The 21,433-nt window shown below is 44.2% G+C and overlaps 2 protein-coding genes across 5 annotated transcripts in view; one reads left to right on the forward strand and one right to left on the reverse strand.

Moving 5' to 3' along the window:
• The window catches only part of IFT140 (intraflagellar transport 140), a 69,048-nt gene extending 65,506 nt beyond the window's left edge, over positions 1–3,542 (reverse strand). Inside the window, 1 exon segment of the mRNA XM_064153354.1 lies at positions 596–3,542. The gene's annotated coding sequence lies outside the window, so the exon portion shown is untranslated.
• A 299-nt stretch (positions 3,543–3,841) lies between these two features.
• The window catches only part of CRAMP1 (cramped chromatin regulator homolog 1), a 40,662-nt gene continuing 23,070 nt past the window's right edge, over positions 3,842–21,433 (forward strand). For 2 of the 4 annotated variants that reach the window (XM_064153355.1, XM_064153356.1), the window contains exons 1-6: positions 5,999–6,191; positions 6,626–6,975; positions 15,095–15,288; positions 16,975–17,128; positions 18,704–18,787; positions 20,481–20,529. In XM_064153355.1, the coding sequence (XP_064009425.1) occupies positions 6,142–6,191; positions 6,626–6,975; positions 15,095–15,288; positions 16,975–17,128; positions 18,704–18,787; positions 20,481–20,529 (881 nt within the window). In that variant the 5' untranslated portion in view covers positions 5,999–6,141. Of the gene's footprint in view, positions 4,269–5,998; positions 6,192–6,625; positions 6,976–15,094; positions 15,289–16,974; positions 17,129–18,703; positions 18,788–20,480; positions 20,530–21,433 lie in introns of those variants that run through there. The other 2 variants (XM_064153358.1, XM_064153357.1) reach the window with 2 other exon arrangements.

Here is a 21,433-nt window from a genome sequence, read left to right on the forward strand (position 1 = left end):
TTTCAGTGGTGTCCTGGGATAGGGCAATGGGCGATGGACACAAACCGGAACACAGGAAGTTCCACCTCAACCTAAGAATATGAACATTTAGAACACAAAGCTGAGTTACGACACAAAAAGACGGCTAAGCACAAAATACACTTTAACTAGTGAAATATTAAGCGCAAATGGTAAAAGCCCGGTTAAACCATGAACCCGCACGGCGGACAGTGGGTGAGAAACACCCGACTCGGACAGCGCTGCCCGTGGGCCGAGACTCGCGTGGCCCCCGCCGAGCGGGAACCGTTTCCGCCAGCACAAAGCAAAGCTGACTGCGCGGTCCCGCAGCGGACTGCGGCTGCGGCTCCCGGCGGAGATAGCGCGGGTCCCGCCCGCTGCCTTCGCGCTCCCCGGGCGCGCCGCCGCACGCACCCGAGCTCCGGGCAACCACAGGCAGCGGCCTGGCCGCCCCGAAGCGTCGGGCTCACCGCCACGCCGCCGCTCTCATAGTCCGGGCCCAGACCGACCGAGAAGAAGCCGGCCAAGCCGCTGAGGGCTCCTGGCGCCTTCGCTCAGGCCAGCTCCAGCGGGGCCAGCGCTCCCCGCGCATTCTTACCTGCCGGCGGCCCCGGAGCGCGGCCCCAGCCCTGAAGGCCGCACTCGCTCCAAGATGCTTTGCGTTACCCCTGACAACCGGGAGAGCCCCCAGAGCGGAAATTCCCGAGTTGGAGCCGAAGAGACACGGAAACTACCGAAGCTGTCTCCTGGCATAGCGGAGAGAGGCGGAAACTGCCGAGCGCAAGGGGAACGGGACGCGCGGCCCCGTGGTGCCGGTGTCCCGCCGCCTCTGCTCAAGCGACCGTTTCCACAGCTTTCACAGCTGCCTGACTCACTGTTACACAAAATTCTGTCCAGTAGCCTTTCTCACGCAGGCTTCACTGGGCATTGAAGTCCTCTGCCCTCTGATGTCCGACAGCGAAGCCCTCTTGCAGGGGATTGGTATTCTAGATGGACAAATCAACAGGGCATCCTAGAATACTAAGATCTTCCTTCTCAAGTACTGCACTCAAAAAGATCCCTGATAGTTGAGGGCCTGAAGACCCAGGACAGACATGTGTAGTCACACACAGTGCATTTCTCCCCTTTTTCCAAGAAGAGAGATGTTGAGAAAAAAAAAAATGAAGTTCTGTGATTAGGTGCTCCACTTTTAGTAAAGCAAAGGATTAGCTACAGAACTCTGACCTTTGATTTAAATCCTCTTACCTGAATGGAAAAGATCTGCTTTAGTAACAAAGGTCATCCATTATCATTTGCCAGATTAAAGAACTTAAGAACCGTTTAAGAACAAATGAATGAATGAAATGTAGCAGCCTCTAAGTTAAGTAAAAGGAAAACACAGGACAATAACCACTATATTGATGGCTTTCAGATCTAAGATATTCAGAAAAATATCTTCATGTCATAATTATTGTAATGATGCCAATTTAAAAACACCTCAACATAAACCTCAAAGTATTAACTTGGTCCTTCTGCCAGATGGTTCTGCATTGCTTGCTAGATTAGTAAAAAGCACCCAATTTGCCATTTTTACCTTAACAGACACAGTATGTGCAGCAAACCCAACTTAATGTTCTTCACTAGTCTAAAAAACTATAACAAATGTTGAAAGTTGTTTCTATTTTGTATCTGTGCAGGTCTGTCAAAGCACATCAGGGACCCTCTTTACTATTAAAAAAGGACCAATGGAAGTTCAAGTGTCTTTTGACATCTTAACCTACCCCCTGCCTCTCGGCTCTTGTCCAGCTCCCTTTTTATTCAGTGTTTCTTTCACAAACATTTACACACATGAGCAATTTCACACCTTAACAGTCCACTTCATGCAATGGAGTTGTTCAAGCATATAAAGTTATTCACATGCAGAGAGAATGGAAACCTTCAATTCTGAGCTCCGTGGGGAGCTGAACATCTCTCTGCAAAGCACCATGGAAATATATGGCACTGTAGAGACACAATGCATCATTTCCTGCCAGTGTTGTTAGATTTGGTTGTGGTCAAACCAAGTGGCAAAAATGAGCCGTGTGATCTTGTGCTACATCATAAAAGGATTGCAAAGTAGCCTCTCTAAATAGTGCCAAACAAAACAAACCCATCTTAATTAACATGTGGATTTAAATGCAAAGCTCTGCAGAGAAGCCCATCAACCAATTTAACTCTTTTTTGCCTACGAATTCCATTTATAGCAATACATCTAGTTACAGATATGTTTTACAACATATTTATAGAGGATGCAGAGCCCAAGGCCTGTTCAAGTTTAGTTCACCATCATAACTATTTCCAGCGTTCTCCATGGGAGCCCAAATTTCCAGAATTTAGATGCCATTATGAAGCTTAAAGCAAGACACTTAATTCCAAGGAACTAGCTTACAAAGACTTTCCCCAGAAGAAAGCTAAATTATCCTTTCCTGTCATGACACTCACAAAGTTCCAAACCCAGCATGACCTAATGTTCTTTCCACAAGTAATTTATTAAGGGGGAAAAAAAAAAGCCTTATACAGTATTAGTCAATCTTTCAGAAATTATTCTTCCTTGCAGTTAACGTGAAGTTATGACTTAAAAGTACCCATCACTGCAAAACAGGTTAAAATACTACATTAACAAGTTAAATCCAAGCTCCTTTTAAGTCCTTGCATCACTGAATAAAGCTTCGGAATCCTGGAAACAGCTTCTTTTAAAAAAAAAAAACCCACATTCCACTTAAGAGGGTACCTACATGAATGCAATATTTACGAGAAGTCTAGCAGCTCCGATGCCACTAAATCGTCTCAGGAGATGGCACATTTATGATTTCATCTCTGCAATTTACAATCTTTACGAACGATGGGAAATTATTACCAGCCGTGATTAATAAAAAGCGTGTCGCCAAGCAACCTGCCGGCTCAAGCAGCGCCTCGGCGGCACTTGGGGCTGGGGACTCGGATCGCAGTCTCCAGGAGCATAGAGCAGATGCTTTCCTGGCGCTCGGCCACGCTCCCTGGCATTCTTCTCCTCCAGGAATTCAGCAAGTGGTGGCATTTTTTCCCATCGACATTAAGAAGCCACCAAACCGACGAAAGGGAGGGATGCTCGGTGTTAAACGACGGCACAGCGAAGAGAGGCCTCCACGTCGGACCCCTTAGCGCTGTTCCTGCCAGTTTCCAGGTCTGGTCCGGCAAAGCACCAGGAGGTTCCGATGAGAGCAGCCCCCGGGCTCCCCTTTAGCCCCGCCAGGTCTGACAGCGGGAGCAGAAAGGCCCGCACCTGCGAAGGCCTCTGAGCGAGCGGATATGGCCACAAGAACTTCACGCTGCTTTTATCACCAGGACCACAGGGGAGCCCGGCGGGGCAGTAAACCGAACTGCCGGCAAAGCTGCAGCAAGGACTCCCCAGCCACAGCAGCACTCACAAACTGCAGCCGCATCAGCAAACGGAGCAGCTCCTGGCCGGCAGCAATAAACATAGCGCCGTATGCAAATCGCCGGCCTTGCGACCAATGGAAGCCTGGCGCACGCTCGAGGGCTCAGCTGCAAGGCTCCCGATTGGCTCTTCCTTTGGCCACTCAGCAGCCAGCTTTCAGGGCTGGTCTCGCCCTCTGACGCATTCCCGCCCCCGCCTCTTCCTCTGCGTCACCTGCGTCACGCGCCCCGAGCCGCTCGTTGTTTGGGTGCGTGGGGCCCTGGCCACGCCCCTCGCCTCGCTCCCGCTCGCCACGAGCCAATGGGAGGCGTCGTTTGGGGCCCCGGGGCGGGGAGCGCCGGCGCGCTCAGCTGGCTCCGCGCGCCGCGTCTTGTCCCGCCCCCTCGGCCCGGCGCAGGGTGACGAGGAAGCGGAACCACCGCAGCTAGGACCCCATTGCGGCCCGGACCCCATTACGGCCCGCTCCGCGGCCGAGCGTGGCTGTGGGGTGACGGCGAAGCGCGGCCGAGCCCGAGGTGTTAGGGAACCGCGGCTCCGGCCAGGGTCGTTGAGGCCCAACGGGGAGCCGGCGGTGCCAGGGCCGCGGTCGCGATTTCGGAGGAGCCTAGGGAAGAGAGGTCGCTTCCACGTCCAGGGAGCGGGACTGTCGCCGCCAGCAAAGCTGGGAGGGCCCCTGTGGTCCGTAGTGGTCGTAGGACGTGCCGGCCTCCGCCCGAGCTGGCGGGCGTGGGGCGCAGCCTGGGGGCGCCTGGGGCTGCGGGTACCGGAGGACCCGAGGCAGCCGCCGGCGGGAGAACTGGAGCGCGGAAGCTGCACGGCGGCATTGATGCGGCAGGTGAGACTCGAGGCGGTGATCGAGCCTCCGCGGGGGCAGAAGAGGCTGCTGTGGAGGGGGCAGTGGCAGCGCCTTGGGCCCTCGCGGGGCGTGTGTGTCCCTGAGGGGACCGGCCCGTTTCCGGCCCTCTCCCGCTCATGATGAGTGTGCGGCGGCGTGGGAGACAGTGGGGAAAGGATCCTTGATCGGAGCCGGGCTTTTGTAGGAGGCAGAGTGAAAGAACGGCTACCTAGCATGAAGGTCTAGAAGACCAAAGCAACAAGGCTGAGTTTTTCTCTTTGGAAGAAAAAGGAAAAGCAGGGGCAGCGGAAAAACGAAAAGAGAAAGCAGCAAAAAATGGCAAAACTGAGTGCAGGGCACTGCCGAAGAGCTTAGACAGAGTGCTGTGAGGAGCCAGCTCACGTGGAGTGGGGCACATACTGGGATTTGCTATCCTAGCTTCGTAAGTAACTTACCCCAAGATGAGTTTCTTTAGTGTTCCCCTGCTAATGCATCCTGCCAGGGGATGTATTGTTTATTTTGAGGTAATTAAACTTGAAATCAAGGAGATGTCACCCTTAAGTGAAGGTTTTGAGCAAACTGTAAGAGCTGGCAGATTTCTGTCCCCAAAGTAACCCAAAAGATTGCAGGTTTTGTTGCATGGAGGACACGTTTGTGTTTCTAATTAGAGACCTGTCAGATAAGTACTTAACCAAGTTTTCATGTGAGTTTAGATCCACCGTTCAAATCATTAAATTGCACCCTGGCAAAGAATAGAACATCACCTAATAGATTGTGAATTGGTACATTCACTGCATTAGCTGAGAGTGACTAGAGGGAAAAGTATCATTTTAATAGTAGGAATACAGTGCTTAAACTGTACTATCACAAATATCAGTGCCATATAATGCTGATGCACCTTGTTTGTTGGCATCACACAATTTTAGTGTCTGCCTAATCCAAAGTAATTCCGTTCTTTGTTTGTGATATTCAGGATTTCATTTTTTCTTGTTGGTTTTCCTGCTTTTCCTTAATTAAAGTTGGACTGTGGCTCTTGCTCTAGTGATAAGGTGGCTGCATTGCAACTGCTACTTCGTTCTGTTTTGATGCAAGTGGTTTCTTTTTTGGAAGTTGACTTCTTTTAGATATGGTGTCAGTAACGTTTTTACTCTGCAGAGGAAGATAAATCACAGTTGTTGGGTTTTAGCAGATAACATGATTTGATGCTTTTGTGTGCGTTTAAAAATAAACCTATAGAATTGAGAGGGTTTATGGAGCTGGATACAGAGTAAACAGTCACCCCGGGGGCCCGGTGTCAGATTTGGAATTAAAAGTGCTAAGCAATGCTGCTCAGGAGGACTAGGAGTGGGCCTCTGGCAAATAATGGTTGAAACTTTTGTCTGGCCAAGAGGTCGAAGCGTCACCGTGAGTTTCAGGGTACCCAGCGAGGTGAGGGGAGAGAAGCTGCAGCAGTTGCCTGCCGAGTTTTTTGCCCTTCAAACTGAATGCAAGGATAACGAAGGGGATCACTTTAACTTAAAAGAACCCGGCTGGAAGCTGCTGACGGGGCCAGCCCGGAGCCGGCGGCTGCGGGGCCCAGGCCGTCTCCGGGCGCGGGCCGGTCTGCAGAGGCCGGCGGGTGACAGCGCTCGGCCCGCGGCGCGATGCTCCTGGCCGAGAAGGCAGCCGGGCCCGGGGCTGCCCTGCGGGGAGCAGCGGAGAGGTGCCGGGGCTTTGGCGGGCGTGGGGGCGGAGGGGGAGCTGGAAATCTCGGTAGCCTCGGCCAGTCCCAGCCCCAGAGACACACACACACACACAGAGGAGGAGAAGCCGCCGCTGCCGCAGCTAGGAACATGAATCCCCCCCCCGCGGCAGGTCGGATCACCTCGGCTCCATGGTGAGGAGGAAGAAGAGCCCCCCTGGGCCCCGGGAGCCGCGGAATGGGTAGGATGGGGGGCGAGCAGCTGGCCCGGCCCGGCCGCGCTGCCCTGCTCCGCTCCGCCGGGCTTGGCGGCTGCCTTTCCTCTCAGCGGCTGTTGAGCGCTTCCACACGCCCGAGTTTGGCTGGGCGATTTCTCCGCCAAAGGCGCCCCGAACCCCTTTGGGAAGGTGCCGGAGGGTTGCGGGGGAGCCTGGCTGCCTTTTGGGCCGGTTTAGGGGGGGTTCCGGCGGGGCTTTTCCCCTCCCGCCTTCGGCACAGGTTGTTGGGTCGGGACAGCAAACGAAAGGGGATTTAGTAACAAACAACGGCGGCCATGTTGAGAGGAATTTCTGCAGCTAAACTTCTCCCTTCTCAGCCCAGGGATTTCTCTCCCTCTCTGGGGGGCTTCCTGGCCTGACTCTGTGCCACTCTCTTTTCTCTCTCTCCTCCTCAACAGGATGACAGTGAAACTGGGAGAGAGCAGCGGGGAGGAAGGGGTGAAAAAGCTGGGCAAGAGAGCAGGAGGAGATGAGGAGTCCCTGGAAGAAGAAGGGGCAGGAGGAGGAGGAGAGGCAGCCCCAGGCAGCAGCAACACAAAGAAAGAAGAGAAGATTATTAACAACAACACTAACAGCAGCCCCCCACCAAATCCCAGCTTATCGCAGGCCCCGACCTCCCTCCAGCCCTCCCACAGCCAGGACCAGCATCATTTTCTCAGGTCCAGCGTCAGACCTCAGAGCAAGAGGCTGAAGAAGGATTCCCAGGCATCCTCTTCAGTTGGCAGCAGCACTGCTGCAAAAGGCAAAGGTACTGTGTTTTAGCACCCTTAAAACATGCAGGGAAGGGAGATGTGTGTGTGGGGAGTCTCCTGTGAGTTTGGGGCTTGTCATTCTCCTCCTGTAGATGCCATCTTTTGTTTGCTTTGGGGGAAGGTGTTCTGGGGCTTGTTTCTCACAGTAGCTGAAATGTTCTTTGTGTCCCAAGGCTTCAGCTTCTTTGCTGCCTGCTATCCTCTTTGCAGTTGCAGAAACGGGGGGTTTGGATGTGTGCGTGGAGGAAGGAAAAAAGATCTATTATTGAACCAGGCCTTTGATTCCTGCATTTCATCTCTCTTGAGTTTTAGGAAATTCCTGTATTTTGATTAGGAAATTACACTCTAGCTATCTGTGTAATCAGGTGCACTCTCAGTTCTCTTCTTGGGTTGTAACAAAATACTCACTGGGTGCTATTTAAAAAAGGGAGGAAAAACAACCCACAAGACATTGTTGATTTGTCCAAATATTTCTACAGCCATTTTGCCCACAGAACCCTTGTGGAAACAGCTATGAAGCACACATTGACATACTTGTTTCTGAGCTTTTACGAGCCCTGCAGTACTGTTTCAGAGCAGTTTGGGCCTTTCCATGTAATTTGAATTTTTAAGGTGGTTTTGTGTACATCTGAATGTCTGTGCGTACATACATCCACATGCTTTTTCACTCTGACATTATGGATATTGATTTATTTCAAAGCTGTTTCCTACTTGAGTTGTCAGAAGACAGCAGGGATTTTGAATATCTTGGTGCTATTGTGTGTGCTTAGCAGCTACTGGATGACACCTGGCACTGGAGTTGAGCTGTATATGAGACTAATTTTGGATACCTTGTGCATAAGTACTCAAAGTGCTATTTTATGTTTACTTTTGAGAAAAAACAACACTTGGAGATTTCTTCAACATTTGAAAAAAAACCCCAAAATTTACTCATCTGCTGAAATGAAATGAAACTCCATGTAGCATAAATGTGTCTTGGAGTTCACCTCACTTTATGGTCCTTTGGACCATTGGGTAGACATTTTGAGTTACGATAATTTTCTGTTACAGTATTAAACCAACACAAAATGTGATATTTTAGTTTTTGCCACATCACAAAGAAAACAGAGTTCAGTTGCTTGGCAGTTAGTTTAGATAACTGACCGAAGCATTTTTGATGCCTGAAGTCCTCTTTATTCTCTTAACTTTTCAAGTGGAAAACTCAATATATGTGATATTGGAGGCTAGAACAGAAAAGAACATGTAATTTTTTTTCTCCCAGTTGTTCCAAGCCAAATAAAATCCCAAATGGAATATCCAGGCTACAGATAATTATTTCAAGGTTTACAGACAGTTGCTTCAAGATTTGTCAGTCAAGGTTTCAGGAGGAGTTTCTTTGGAATACATGTTATCCAAGATTCAAATACATGCCTTTGAACTGATTCCATTGCTCTGGAAGTGTATGCAGGTGTTAACGAAGCACACACACAGCTTAGTGCACATACATACTTGTGTTTGTAAATTTGTACGTGAATGTTGATGCCCAGTTTTAGAGCAGGAGAATGTTATTTGACTGGGTGTATTGACAGCCAAAAAGGAAACTTCGTTTGTTTTTCAGTTCAGATTCCAAAGTAACCCTAATAAAACTGTGTGTGCAGGATGGAAAATGTTATTTCAGTCATCAGCTTGTAATCACTGTGCCTGACTTCGAAGTCAGGTTTGAGGGAACTTGTTAAATCATTGAGGGTGACAGTCAGTGGTAGAATTCTGGCTATGCTTTCACGTTGTGAATTTTAAGATCAACCACAGCTCTGCCTGGCTAGTTTTGATGTGAATATATTAAAGGCAATGTCTGATGCAGTTGAGATTGTAACTGTCGGATCTTGGAGAACAGAGCCACGGAGTGGGATGCTTTCTAATTTAAGTTCTTTACATTCAAGGAAGCACTGAAAGGTTTTCCAGGCTCGTCTCTGTTCTCCCTAATGGAATGTCTTGTGATCAGAATTTATAGGGCTTTACATTCTGAGAGAAGTGGCTCACAGAACTAGCCTCCAATAGGGAACTAATTCAAGGGTGGAGATTACTGATAAAGATTGAGGATAAATCATTCCCCTTGTTGTTCCACCAACTTTCTCCTCTCCCCGTAAGTACAAAAATGATAAAAAAACTCAAATAGATGTGCTTTAGATCATATCCTGACAGCTGAAAGAGTTGCCATTTTGCATGGCACAGGCGGGGTGATAGCTGCAAAGGTGATTTTAACATTGGCCAGCAGGAAAAGGTGGCAAGACCGCCCTTATACCTGGTCCAGTGAAACCAGAAAGCTGTTTTTGTTACAGCCTCACAGTAATGTTATGTAACACTTAGAATTTTTCTAAAGTGTTCCTGCTTTTAGTATCTGTGTTCTAAAGTGAAAGATTTTTCACAGGCTGTTAAGGAGTGTAGTCAATAAACTTAATTTCTTCCAAATTGTAATTACTCAGCAGGCATTGGCTTGTCCTAATCATATCTTTTAAAGAGCTTTGGAAATACTAATTTTCTTCTCTTACAGATTTCTTTTTACTTTTGGGATTTGTGCTTTTAGGATGCTTCATTGTAGCAGGCACATTCTTCATGAAGTAAATTTTACTATAAACAGAAGAAAGAGTTTACCCACTCAGCAGCTGCTGACTTTTCAGCTTTACCTTACTGTGGTTCAGGGAAGATTGTTAATAGTAATAGTTCTCAAATTCTGCCTAGTAGAATGTATAAACATATTGATGGGTTTTGGTTTAGCTTCCTGTAATCTTTAATTGAAATGTTGGATTCTGGTTCTGAGCTGCACGTTTGAGTTTATGGCAAAAATAACAGAAGAGCACAGTAAAATAAAGTTTGAGAAGTATTTCAGTCCAAACAGCCAAGCTGTTTGGGTTGCTGAAAGTTTATTAAATTTCCTGCACAAATACCTGAATTGTGCATATTTTTTTCTCCCTAGGATGACTATTTTCTTCTCTTCAAGTGTAGGTCATGTTTTTATTGCATTTCAAGTTCAACAGATGCATGCCTTTTGAAGTGTGAATGCTTGGGATTAAGTCTTAAAGTGAGAAGAGGAACCTGAAGGAATTGTGAGGTAGAAGTTGTTTATTAGGAGAGTTCAGAAGCTGGACGGTTTGATGAGAGAGAGCAAGCAAAGCACAGTGTATAACTGCTGAAAAGAGGGATTTGTAAGAGTTTCTCAAGCACAAATAAACCAGATTTGCTGAGCACAGGTTTTAAGGTGTCTTTTGAGGCCTTTTCCTGTGAAGCAGGAGTAGTTAGGTGTATTTATATTGTGGCTACACTGTGCAACGCCTTGCCATTGTGTGCTGTAGATTCAGTTTGAACTAGAGTGTGCCCATTTCTGTCTACTTCGTGAATACGGAATGAAGTCAGGGGGACATAGTGGCAAAGTCTAACGGTGAGCTGAAGCTTGAAGATCTCTTTCATGCCATTGCTCCAGATTTTTTCATAAATTGTGTAAAATAACCCTAACTAGCATCTGAATTCATTTAGCAGTAATGAGCAGTTTGTTTTTGACAGTTAGTTGTTCAGCTGAAATCGTTGGTTGAATTAAAATGTTCCAGCTTTCATCAGCGTTTCAAACTTGCTGTAAAGCAGTCCACTTTGAGCTCACCAAAGCTGCATGTGGATTAAACTAACTACTGTGTTCTCCTGTGGAGTGGGTATATAGACCAAGATATATGTACTTACAATGGATTTTTTGGTATCTTCCCAAGTTTGTATGCTGCAGAATGTATTGTAGCCTTTATTGAAATGTCAGTTCTATAGCATTATTTCTCCAAGGCATGAATGACTGTTTAAAAAAAGCTTCTCACAGTCCTCTCTTCTATTAATGTCCTTAATTCTGTCCGTCTTGTTTACACTTGGTTCTTCTCCTTGCATCCTTTCTTGACATGCTTTCATTTGTTCTTTGCCCTCCCATTGATGCCAGTTTTCCCTCCTTCCTTTGAAAGTGGCTCAGAACCAGAACTTGGCAGTATCTCATCCTGCACCATGAGAGGAGAATTTTTGCATGTGTCCTGTGCAGTAGGTACCAAACTTTGACAGGTGCCTGCCTGCAAGGTTGTACAACCACAAGGTTTACGTGGAACTTCATTATGGATGTTTTCTAATAGAATAGTGATTTACTGGGTGAGTAGCCAAACTCATGATAAAGGCGTTTGTTTTCTACAGCAGTTTTTGGTTAACTCAACCAGTGCTGCATTCGATAGTTCAAGAATGTACTGTCAGTAGAAAGTAAGCCTTTGGCATAGCTTTGTTTGTAGACTCCTATTAGTAATTGATATCGTATATGTTTAAATGTGTTCAGCTACATTTTAGTTGTACTAACTTTTGAAGGCGATTATGTGTGGTTTAGCCTTGCTAATGGCTCCTGTAGAACCCAAAAGAGAAGAAGGAATGTTCTGAAGAAAACTCCATGGGACATTACAAGTTGGCATTTGCATCCTGCACTTGGGGAAGCAAGTTTAGCCTCCTAAGATTGCATTTGTCCAGTGGCCTGCAAGAGTCTGTGAAAGTGCCACCTCATTTATATAGTCCCTGGTAGGTGTTCCACCAGCAGTGGACTAGTGATCCCTGAAGAAATTGAGATTTGGCAGGCTAAGCCTGTGTAACACCAGTAGGAGAACCAGCCCTTGTATTGAGGTGCAGTGGGAATTATCTGTATGGATGTGAAGTATGTCACAGAAGATGTGAATCAGCTGGCATGTAGGAGCTGCCAGTGGGATACTGAAAACTAAACACTAAGATGCTGCCTGGAGGGGAGAACTTAGTGTGGCTGTAGCTCTAAGACACAGGCACTATCAATTACCTGATTATCCAAGATGTGCAGTATTCCATTGTTTGCTCTTTCCATATCAGATTTGTAAATTGTAGTCTTTACATCCCTGTATATAAACTTTTGCAAGTGTTTGTGTTTTGAATTACAAAGACAGCTTCTGCAGAAAATGTAGTTTGAGGTGGTGCTGTTGCCGTTCACAGATAAATGAAGCTCTAATAACAGGGTGTATAGGTGGGGAGGGAACACTGAATAGATGGAATGAATCAGTATCTCTGAAACACTGGTGTTCTGATCTCTGGTTTTGTTGGGAGTTACAGTTCAAATCTCAAGTAGAGAAACTTGATGCCTCTGCAAACTGTGGGTTGAAAGCTGAGTGAAAGTACTGAGAATTAACAAGTCCAAGCCTGGGGCTTTGTCCTTTTCTACTCCGCCACATCCTGGAGCGGAGAGAGGAAATTGCAGCTATGATTGTGTGGATGTCCAGGACTATGGTTGGGTGATGAGTGAGAATGACCATCTTGTCTTTGTCTCATCTGCAGAGTTCTCCCTTGCTAAATAATTTTACTTGCCATTAGTCATCATTGTCATCACATCCTGGAGAATATTAAGTGTACATAAAGGAGCAGAAGAGCAGTTACAAGCTATGGTTCCTTTGTAAAAGTTTAATCTGGAGTCTTTAGTATGTCTTTGGTGGAATGGTCCTGTTTATTTCATCTTTTACATTCAACTAAAAGGAAATCTGCTGAACTTGGTAATCTTAATAGAATTTTAAGTTCTCACTGATACTTCTGCTTCTTACAGTTTTTAATAATGAAAACATCAACATGTACCAAATGTGCTGTACAAGCTTTAGGAAATCCATGATAACATCTGAACTGTAGACATCCAACTTCAGGTTTTTACCTATTGGAGTATGTCCAGAGTGGTGTAGAAAACCACCACCTCCCTGTAAAAAGACAAACAATCAGATCCCCACATCTGTAATTCCTCTAAATGATTTCTCAGGAATATAAATGCTTTGTGGTCAGAAGAGTAACTCTGGAACAGAGTCTTGTAGCTGTCTTTTGATAAATGATATCTTTTGCTTTGGGAACTGTTAGCAACAGGAGGCTGTAGATTGAGAGTGAGGACTGATGTGTTTGACTTAAGATCACTGTTTCTTCATCATATGAATCATGATATGCCATTCTCACACCTGCAGAAGAAAGAAGCAATTCTGTGCCTTAAAATTGTTGGTTTTCTTCACAGACATCTATTGTCAAGTCCTCAGCTTATCGTTTCCTTTTTTAAAAAAGGATTTACTGTTATAGTACCAGAGTAAGATTGCTTCACTTTCAATTTTTGTATTGGTGGCTGATGAAGGCTTCAGGAAATAGCAAAGCTGTTGGAGTTGTCCTTAAGTGCATTTTGTTCTAGATGTCCAATTCTTTTTCATGTTTTGCCTAACATACTTCTCTGTAGTGACAGTAATTTTTTTTTCTCCAAAGTGATTGAATAGTTGTTCCTAGAAAGAGAAGAAACACAAACCTTAAAATGGTCACAATACTGGATTTCATATCAAGTAAATATTCATTGTATGCTAAGACAAAAAAAGGAAAGTATTTTCATCTTTTCCTCTCTTCCAGGTTTGATTTCAAATGTTCTTTGTTATCCAGGTTTGATTTCAAATGTTCTTTGTTATTTGAACAAACTGCTAGTTTAAGATTTGGAGAAACATGGTTTTGTCATCCAAAGGAGTTACTTTCAAATTGGAACTGTGGGGATTTACATACAAGTCTTTCAAGTCTCTAAAGCACAGCAGCCCTATAACAGCTGGGTCTGCGGATACTCTTGTTTTCAAACACTATTATCTACCTGGGATATCCCACTTCTTGAAGGAGATACATGTGTATGTATAATATAGGTATTCCATGCCTCATGGAATTGAGTTTTTAAATATAACTGAACTTTTAAAACGTAAATATGAGAAAGAAATCTGTGTATAAAAGTTGGGAAACTAGCTGGGACTGTTGTGTTGTACAAACTGGATTTACAAGCAAAAAAACTAAAGCAAGCCATGTTTTGTGTTTTACCTCATGCTAAATTTGAGGTGCCTTTTTTCCAGTAAGTGGGAAAAGGAGAACAGTACCAAGCGTTCTTTACAGTGAGCAGTATGTGTTTGATGTTGAAGGCTTCTGTGCTAGTAATTAGGTGCCTGCATTGGTAGGGACAGACAGATCTTGACTTGCCATTAAAACTGAGATGGGCTGTCCTGGAAAGGCAACTTACTGAGTATGGTTACATTTTCACAGGAGAAAAAAAAGGAGGGCACTTTCTGGGAGGTCTCTCTGGTTGGGATGCACATTCCAGTAATCTCTTACAGCATCACACCAAGCATGATGTTTCGTTTGATTTCTGCTGCAATTAAATCACAGGGTTTAGTTTGGTTGAGAGTGGTTCTGCTGATGAAAATATCTCTGTAAGACTATAGGTTTCAGACATAGGGTTTTTTTAAGAGGCTTTTTCTTCTGAAAATGGGGTGGAATCTTACTGCGTTGTATGTAGCTGTCATCTTCCTCCACCTTCCCTATCCCATTTTCTTCTCTGTTCCCTACTTGTGTAAACAGCAAATCCTCACCGAGTTCCATCAGGTTATAATTTCATTTTGTATTTCTGAGCTTGACGTTTTTCATCTGATGCATATTCTTTGGGATGTTGATAACTGACAAAGGTATGATCAAGGTCACACTTCTGTGCCTTTTTCCAAAAGCCATACCAGCATTTGAGGGTGGCAAAGGCATTGAGACTTGGGATGCCTTGAATTATCCTAGGTAGGGCTCTTAACACAATCATACTTTTATGGATGCTGATCCATTGTGACGATGAACTGAAGCAGACATCTTTCAACCCTCTTGTTACCACAGTTATTGCAGAGGCAATGAGACAGAGACCAAAGCCAAGGATATGACATGTGTATGTTCTCATGGACGTTAGTTTGCTTTATTGCTCATGTGAGTCTTTGGCATTGCTCAGAAGTTCCCTTCAGCTGTGAAGTGACAACTGCAGAGCATATCAGTGTACAAGCATCAGAGAGTGCTGTCTTCTGGAGGCTGCTTTGGTATATTCTTGCTTACCTGCCTTATCTCTCAAGGTACAAATCCTAAGCCATTGAAACCTTCCCTTGTTTTTTGTTCTCTGAGATTATATTTCAGGTAAAATATCTTGGAAAAAAACCTGATAGAGTGGTGAAGGAGGAAAATCTGAGGTCTTCTCTTATCCCTATCCATGAATTTTCTTTGGTTTTAATGTTCACTGTGGTCATGTTTGGGTTTTTGCAGGAGCAGATAATGGAGGGACTACAACTGGTGGCACATCAGGAATCCCTCCCAGTAATCCTGCAGGGAATTCCAAGTCAGCAGCAAGGAACCTGAGCTCTGCAGCTGGAGAAAAGGAGGAAGGAAAGAAGGTCAGACGGCAGTGGGAATCATGGAGCACGGAGGACAAAAATACTTTCTTCGAAGGACTGTATGAGGTACATGCAGGGGAAGGCAGCAATTTTAGATGCCTTCATTTAGCATCTGAGCTTTCCTTAAGAAGGCTGATTTGATTGAGGTTTCTGGGAGCAAAGTGCATACCTATGCATGCAGGTGTTTGTACAGTTGGCTATAAACCATCTGCCAAATGAAGCCACATTTCAAAAGTCTTAAGCTTTTATTTGTTTTGAAGCACACAGGAATTATTTGTAAGTTTTATTTATGAATATTTAATTATTTTTCCAATTATGATTCATAGAAGGGTTTGGGTTGGAAGGGAACATGAAGATCATCCAGTTCCAACCCCCTCGCCATGGGCAGGGACGCCTCCCACTAGCCCAGGTTGCTCAAGGCCTCATTCAGCCAGGCCTTGGACACATCAAGGGAGGGGACACCCACAGCCTCCTTGGGCAACCTGTTCCACTGTCTCACCACCCTCACTGGAAAGAATTTCTTTCTGGTCTCCAATCTAAATCTCTCCTCTTTCAGCTCAAAGCTGTTGCACTTCATCCTGTCACTACAAGCCCTTGTCCCTTCCTAGTTCTCTTGTAGGCTCCTTCAGCTATTGGAAGGCTGCTTTGAGGTGTTCCTGGAGCTTTTCCAGGCTAAGTAGCCCAATCTCTCTCACCCTGTCCCCATAGGAGAGGTTCTCCATCCCTCTGATCATCTTTGTGGCTCCCTCTGTACCCTCTCCAACACTTCCATGTCCTTCTTGTGTTGGCAGCACCGGAACTGTCACCTCATCTTTTATCTAATATGATGTCCATGGTTGTCCCACTTCTGTGGGCGTTTTAAGAGAACTTGTGTTATTGTCTGTATTGACATACTGAAGGTGAAAACAAAAGCAGTCAAAAGACACCTTATGGGTTGGTTGGTTTCTTTTTAATGCTGAGGACAGAGTTCAAAAATTTGTCCTTAGATGTATTTAGGTCTCTGGGCCCCCACTTCCAATGATTTTCCTGTCACTACCTTTTTAAAGAGGTTTTCACACTTTGGATTTAAATCAATTCCAACCCTTATTGAAAACTAAGGAATCTTGTAATAGCAGAAGTGCAGGGATAATATATAGAAAATTTAATTCCCCCTTTTACCCTCCAAGGAATTAGCTAAAGAGACACTTAGGTGTCTCATTTTTACTTTTGCCTTGACTGTAAACTGCTCACAGAAAACACATTTTTATCCTGTAGGTCACTCCAAAGGTTTGATTTTTTTTATTTTAAAATAGACCACATTTTCCTTTATTTAAACCACAAATGTTGTACCCTTCATAACTGGAACATGACATTTACTATAAAGAAAAGTGAAGCTGTTGAATATTCTAGGCTTTTCATTTGCCCTAGTCAGAAATGGAAGGAGTAAGGGCAAATTGCAGAGGGATAAAGAAAGCCAAGTGAGAAGATCAGGCCTTTTGGTTCTGCTGTTCAGCACATTTATGAGTGGAGTTTTGGGTTTCAGTTTTTATTCTGAAAGACTTCAAGAAAATGGAACATAATTTATTTGGCATCTATAAAGCATTCCATATAAAATGCAGGAAACCAATTCCATTCTTTTGTTGTTGAGTTTTTGTTTCTGAGCACTGAAATCTAATTCCGCTCAAAAAACCCTAAAGTCCATCATGTTGTTTGAGTTGTCTTACAACGAGATAAGGTTTGGGTTTGTTTGAATTTGTTTTATTTGTTCTTCAGCATGGGAAGGACTTTGAAGCTATCCAGAACAACATTGCCCTGAAATACAAGAAGAAAGGCAAACCAGCAAGCATGGTGAAGAACAAGGAACAGGTTCGCCATTTCTACTACCGCACCTGGCACAAGATCTCAAAGTACATTGACTTTGATAACGGTTAGTATGCGGCATCTGGTGTCTTTGTGCCACCACGCAGGGGAGGTAGGCATGGTGGAGACTGAACAAGATGTCTGTGTCCGTGGCCTGTTTTCATTAGCATGGCTGAGCTGAGGTGTTTTGAAAAACGCTTCTCAGAAGTGCTTTTGTCACTGCTTTTGTGCGAGGTCACCGCACCATCGAAACGCTGATGCCACTGTGAGTGCCAGGGAGAAGCCAGATCCAAGAGCATGTTTTTCTGTTCTCAGAAGCATGTTTTGGAAGCCAGGCATGATTTCTTTGATCAAACTGACTCCAACGCTGCTTTGCATTTCTTGTAGGAAGGTAGAAATGAATAAATAGCCTGATGCAAGTGTGAAATACCTGCTCATGCTTTGAATAAGCCTGAAATTGTATCACTTGTTCAGAAATGTTGGATTCCCAGTGCTAGCAGTTCTCCTAGTAAAGGTCTCCAGGGCTTTTCTGTCCTCCTGCTGCTAAATTCTAAATTGCATAAATCATGGCAGTTTCACAGAGGTTAAGGTTTTGGTCTGTAAACAACTCTAACATTGGCAAAATTTGAAGTATAAATTCATCTATATGGTCTGGCCAGAGCCTCTCAAGTTAAGAACTCATTAATTAGAAATGGATATGACTGGAAAAAAAGCTGAAGGAATGCAGAGGTAGTGTTTGATCCAGAATTAGTGCAGGAGTTTGATTATTTTCAGTATTGGTAGGAAGAGTTGTGCCTGGATTTTGTGATTAAGTGAGCCTGCAAGTCAAAGACATCTGAATTCTTGACGAGCAGACAAATATTTTCATCTTTTCTTTCTGCACACCTACAGGTGTGTAGGTCTGTTAGCCATAATAACCCACATCATGTGTGATGACGAGAAAGGAGGAATCACAGAAACATTCAGATTGGAAAAGACTCTGCAGATCACCAAGTCCAACTGATAACCCTACTCTGCAAGGTTCACCCTCAACCATATCCCCAAGCACCACATCCATACAACTTCTAAACACATCCGGGGTTGGTGACTCAACCACCTCCCTGGGCAGCCCATTTCAGTGCCTGAAAAAAAAAACCAGCTTGTAAAATGTAATAAAATGTGTGTGATTCTTCAAGTGAAAATTTGGAATCTGGAGTTTGCACAGAAGACAAACTCAGTCTTCTGGAAAATTCTGACCTGCTTCTTAGTTTTCATATATGAAAGAGTTGGGTATGCATTTTCTTGGGGACGTTTGGAGATTTCCTTCAGTGATTGAGAAGACCTAAGTGCTGTTATATTTAGCTGTGTTTTCAATTAGCTTTATTTTGCATACTGAACTGTTGATATGGGTTGAAATTCTGTGAGAGGTTGCTTTATTGTTTTTACTAACCTAAGAAGTGTTGCCTTTCTCAGGTATTTAAGTCACCAAAAGGAAACTGGTCAACCTCTTGCTCACTACAGTGTTTCTTGAAACAGAACTTAGTCTTACCCATGGTATTTCTCATTGAAAACACAAATCACCTTCTTTTCAGGGTTGTGTATCTGCAGTATAGCTGCGTATGAGTATCTGCGGTCTGCATCTCACACCTTTTCTGCTTTACAGTTTTTTCTCAAGGGCTGAAAAAATCCTCCCTGGAGCTTTATGGCTTAATCTGCTATGGGGAGCTAAGGAAAAAGATTGGGGGATGTGAGTACAAATTACTTTACTTTTATATGGTGGAATTAGAGGTGGTTCATCCCTTGAAGCTGGGAGTGTCTAGTACAGTTTCACTTTTGAGTTATTCAGAGTTTGTGTTCATGGTTTTCTCTTGCAGTAATCTGTGGTATCATTTTCTCATTGGGAACATTTTTATTTTAAAAGCCCTCCTTAGTTGGCTGCATGAATCCCCTTTTTGTTTGACAGATTTCTTTAGCTTTTACCATCTGTGGAATGCAGTGCACATAATACCCACAGATGACAGGTAAATGGACATGCAGCCTACATTATTTGTTTGCTTTGTAGTTCCTGAAAACTAAGCAATTCCATGTGTAAATGATATCATCTGCACTCATTTCTGTCTGTGCAATGAAAATCTGGGATGATGCCTTTCTCTAAGTCGTTCCTCAAATCTTTACTTACTGAATCTTGAAGATAAAAAAGTATTACAAATCATAATCAGAAATAGCAACTTTACTGACTAACCAGGACAATTCTAGCCTTGTCAGTCCTGGAGGCTGGTTTTCCCTATAAGAATGAGTGTAGACAGATGAGTCTGTGCCATAGCAGTGCTCCCCCATTTTCTGGAAGTTGGTAAGTTATATTAGCAAGATGCCTGAGCTTGGGCTTAGTGCTATGATCAGCTTGCTCACGGCCCCGAACGACCTGAGCTGGAATGATTCCAGTGATAGGGCACTGACTTTTTGTCTGTTTGTTCAGTGATCTCTAGTGTGTTAATTCATCTTGGAGAAGTAATTTTGAACTGTTTCATGACAAAGAAGGTGCCGAGGCAAGACAGTTTGCATTGTCAGAAGAAATCAGTGTTTCTTTCCTGTATCCACATCATGTCTTAAAAGCATCAACAGACCCTCCTTGCTGTGCCTGGGAACAAGGTTTCACACAGTCACCATGGCAATGCATGCATGCTCAGTGCTGCTGTCTTTTTATAACTTTGGTTCTTGGTTGTGTCTGTTACCCACTGTCACCTGCAAAAATTCTGGTCTCCAGGACCAAAGAGTTTAAGCAGCTGACCTTTCCACACCCAATTCGAGAGGTCAGCTGTGCAGATGGTGAAAGTCACTTCTGTCTCTTTTTTCTTTTCCTTTTTTAATCTTGTGGTATTCACCAAGTGCTGTCTTCCCAGAAGTTGAGAGGTCTTACTGGAAGCTACATGTCAGGAATACATCCGGCATTGCCAGAGGAGGTTAATTGCTTGTTAAAAAGATCTAGGCCTGGCTGTCATAAGGAATATTAATCAAGTTAACATATTGTCTCTTAAAAAAATGTGCTGCATAGTGCTCAGGAGCAAAGTGTGGGTTACAGATGCAGTGTAGGGGTGTAGTTACATGTTATTGCTGCCTTCAACACAGCTCTGCACTGCCTTAGCAACAGAGGTTGAGCAGGAAGCTGAAGAAGCTTTTTGATACTGCAGTGTCAGACTAATGCCCAGCAATCCAACTAGGGTCATTTAATCTGTGAGTAAAATTTAATTGTCGTGGCAGGGATTGTGTAAATCTTGCACATTGTGAGATGAGAAACTTTCCAGAAAGGGTATTTTATAGCTCATTTACATTTGTGAGAATAAAATGTAATAATAGCTTTGAAAATTGAGCAGGACACATAAAAAAGGTCATGACTTCACTGCTTTAAATCCTAATTCCCTTTTGTCCCATTCCATGTAAAGGTATGGATGACAAGAATGCAGCTAAACTCAATGAGCTCATTCAAGCTGGGTAAGTAACAGCTTCTTCCTGAAGAAGTTCCTGACTGTTTTACCATACATAAAATGGATACTACTTGTGGTGCCTTTCTGTTTTTCACAAGCTGGGTTTCAGGTTGAGTTCCTTATAGTTTATGAAACTTTGATCTCTTGGGAGATGCACTTTGTGTTGCAGGCCTTGAATGTGATTATTTGCAAAATCACTCATTCCTCCTTCCCTTATCTGCAAAGGGTGAAATGAGAAACTGCCATTTACTTAGGGCTTTGTACAGTTAGGAAAATCTTAGAAGTATGTTTACTTTCATAGAATGAAATTGCTCTGAAAGTAGATGGCTTCTTTATATTGGAATTACCAATTAAAGTGGGCCTAGGATAAGGCATTTTTCCATAATGTTCTAAGTATCTGCTAGAATTCTGGATATCTTGGCCTGCATTGTGCTGAAGAACCTTTCTAACACATCAGCCAAGTACACTAAACCATAATAAATGAGACTGATGAATTTTAGCAAGCTGAGGTCATCTAGGGTTTTGCATGATTAAGGCCTTGGTTCTTCTAATTAATTGTTCATGAGAGGTAGTGATTTCTGTGAAGTGTAGGTGTTGGTTCTGTAAAAGCCAGTCTTCTAGTGTGGCATTTTGGAGACAGGAGTCTTGGCATTTGAAAGTATTAATACTGATCTTCTGACCAGAAACTGGGATGTCCCTAATTCTTAGGCAGTTCAGCAATAGGTGGTCTTCCACAGGCATTTGTCTGCCAGGTGGAAGACACATCTTTGCTTTCCTTCTTGTCCTGCATCCTCTTGCCTGCAGAGAAATAGGTTTCACATTTCCATCTTCATTGCCACCTGGATGCCTGCACTGTCTTAATGAATCTCCTGCACATGTGGCACAGCCTTATGTCTCACACAAACTCATTG

This window comes from Pogoniulus pusillus, chromosome 13 (assembly GCF_015220805.1).
Source record: "Pogoniulus pusillus isolate bPogPus1 chromosome 13, bPogPus1.pri, whole genome shotgun sequence".
NCBI classification, from domain to species: Eukaryota; Metazoa; Chordata; class Aves; order Piciformes; family Lybiidae; genus Pogoniulus; species Pogoniulus pusillus.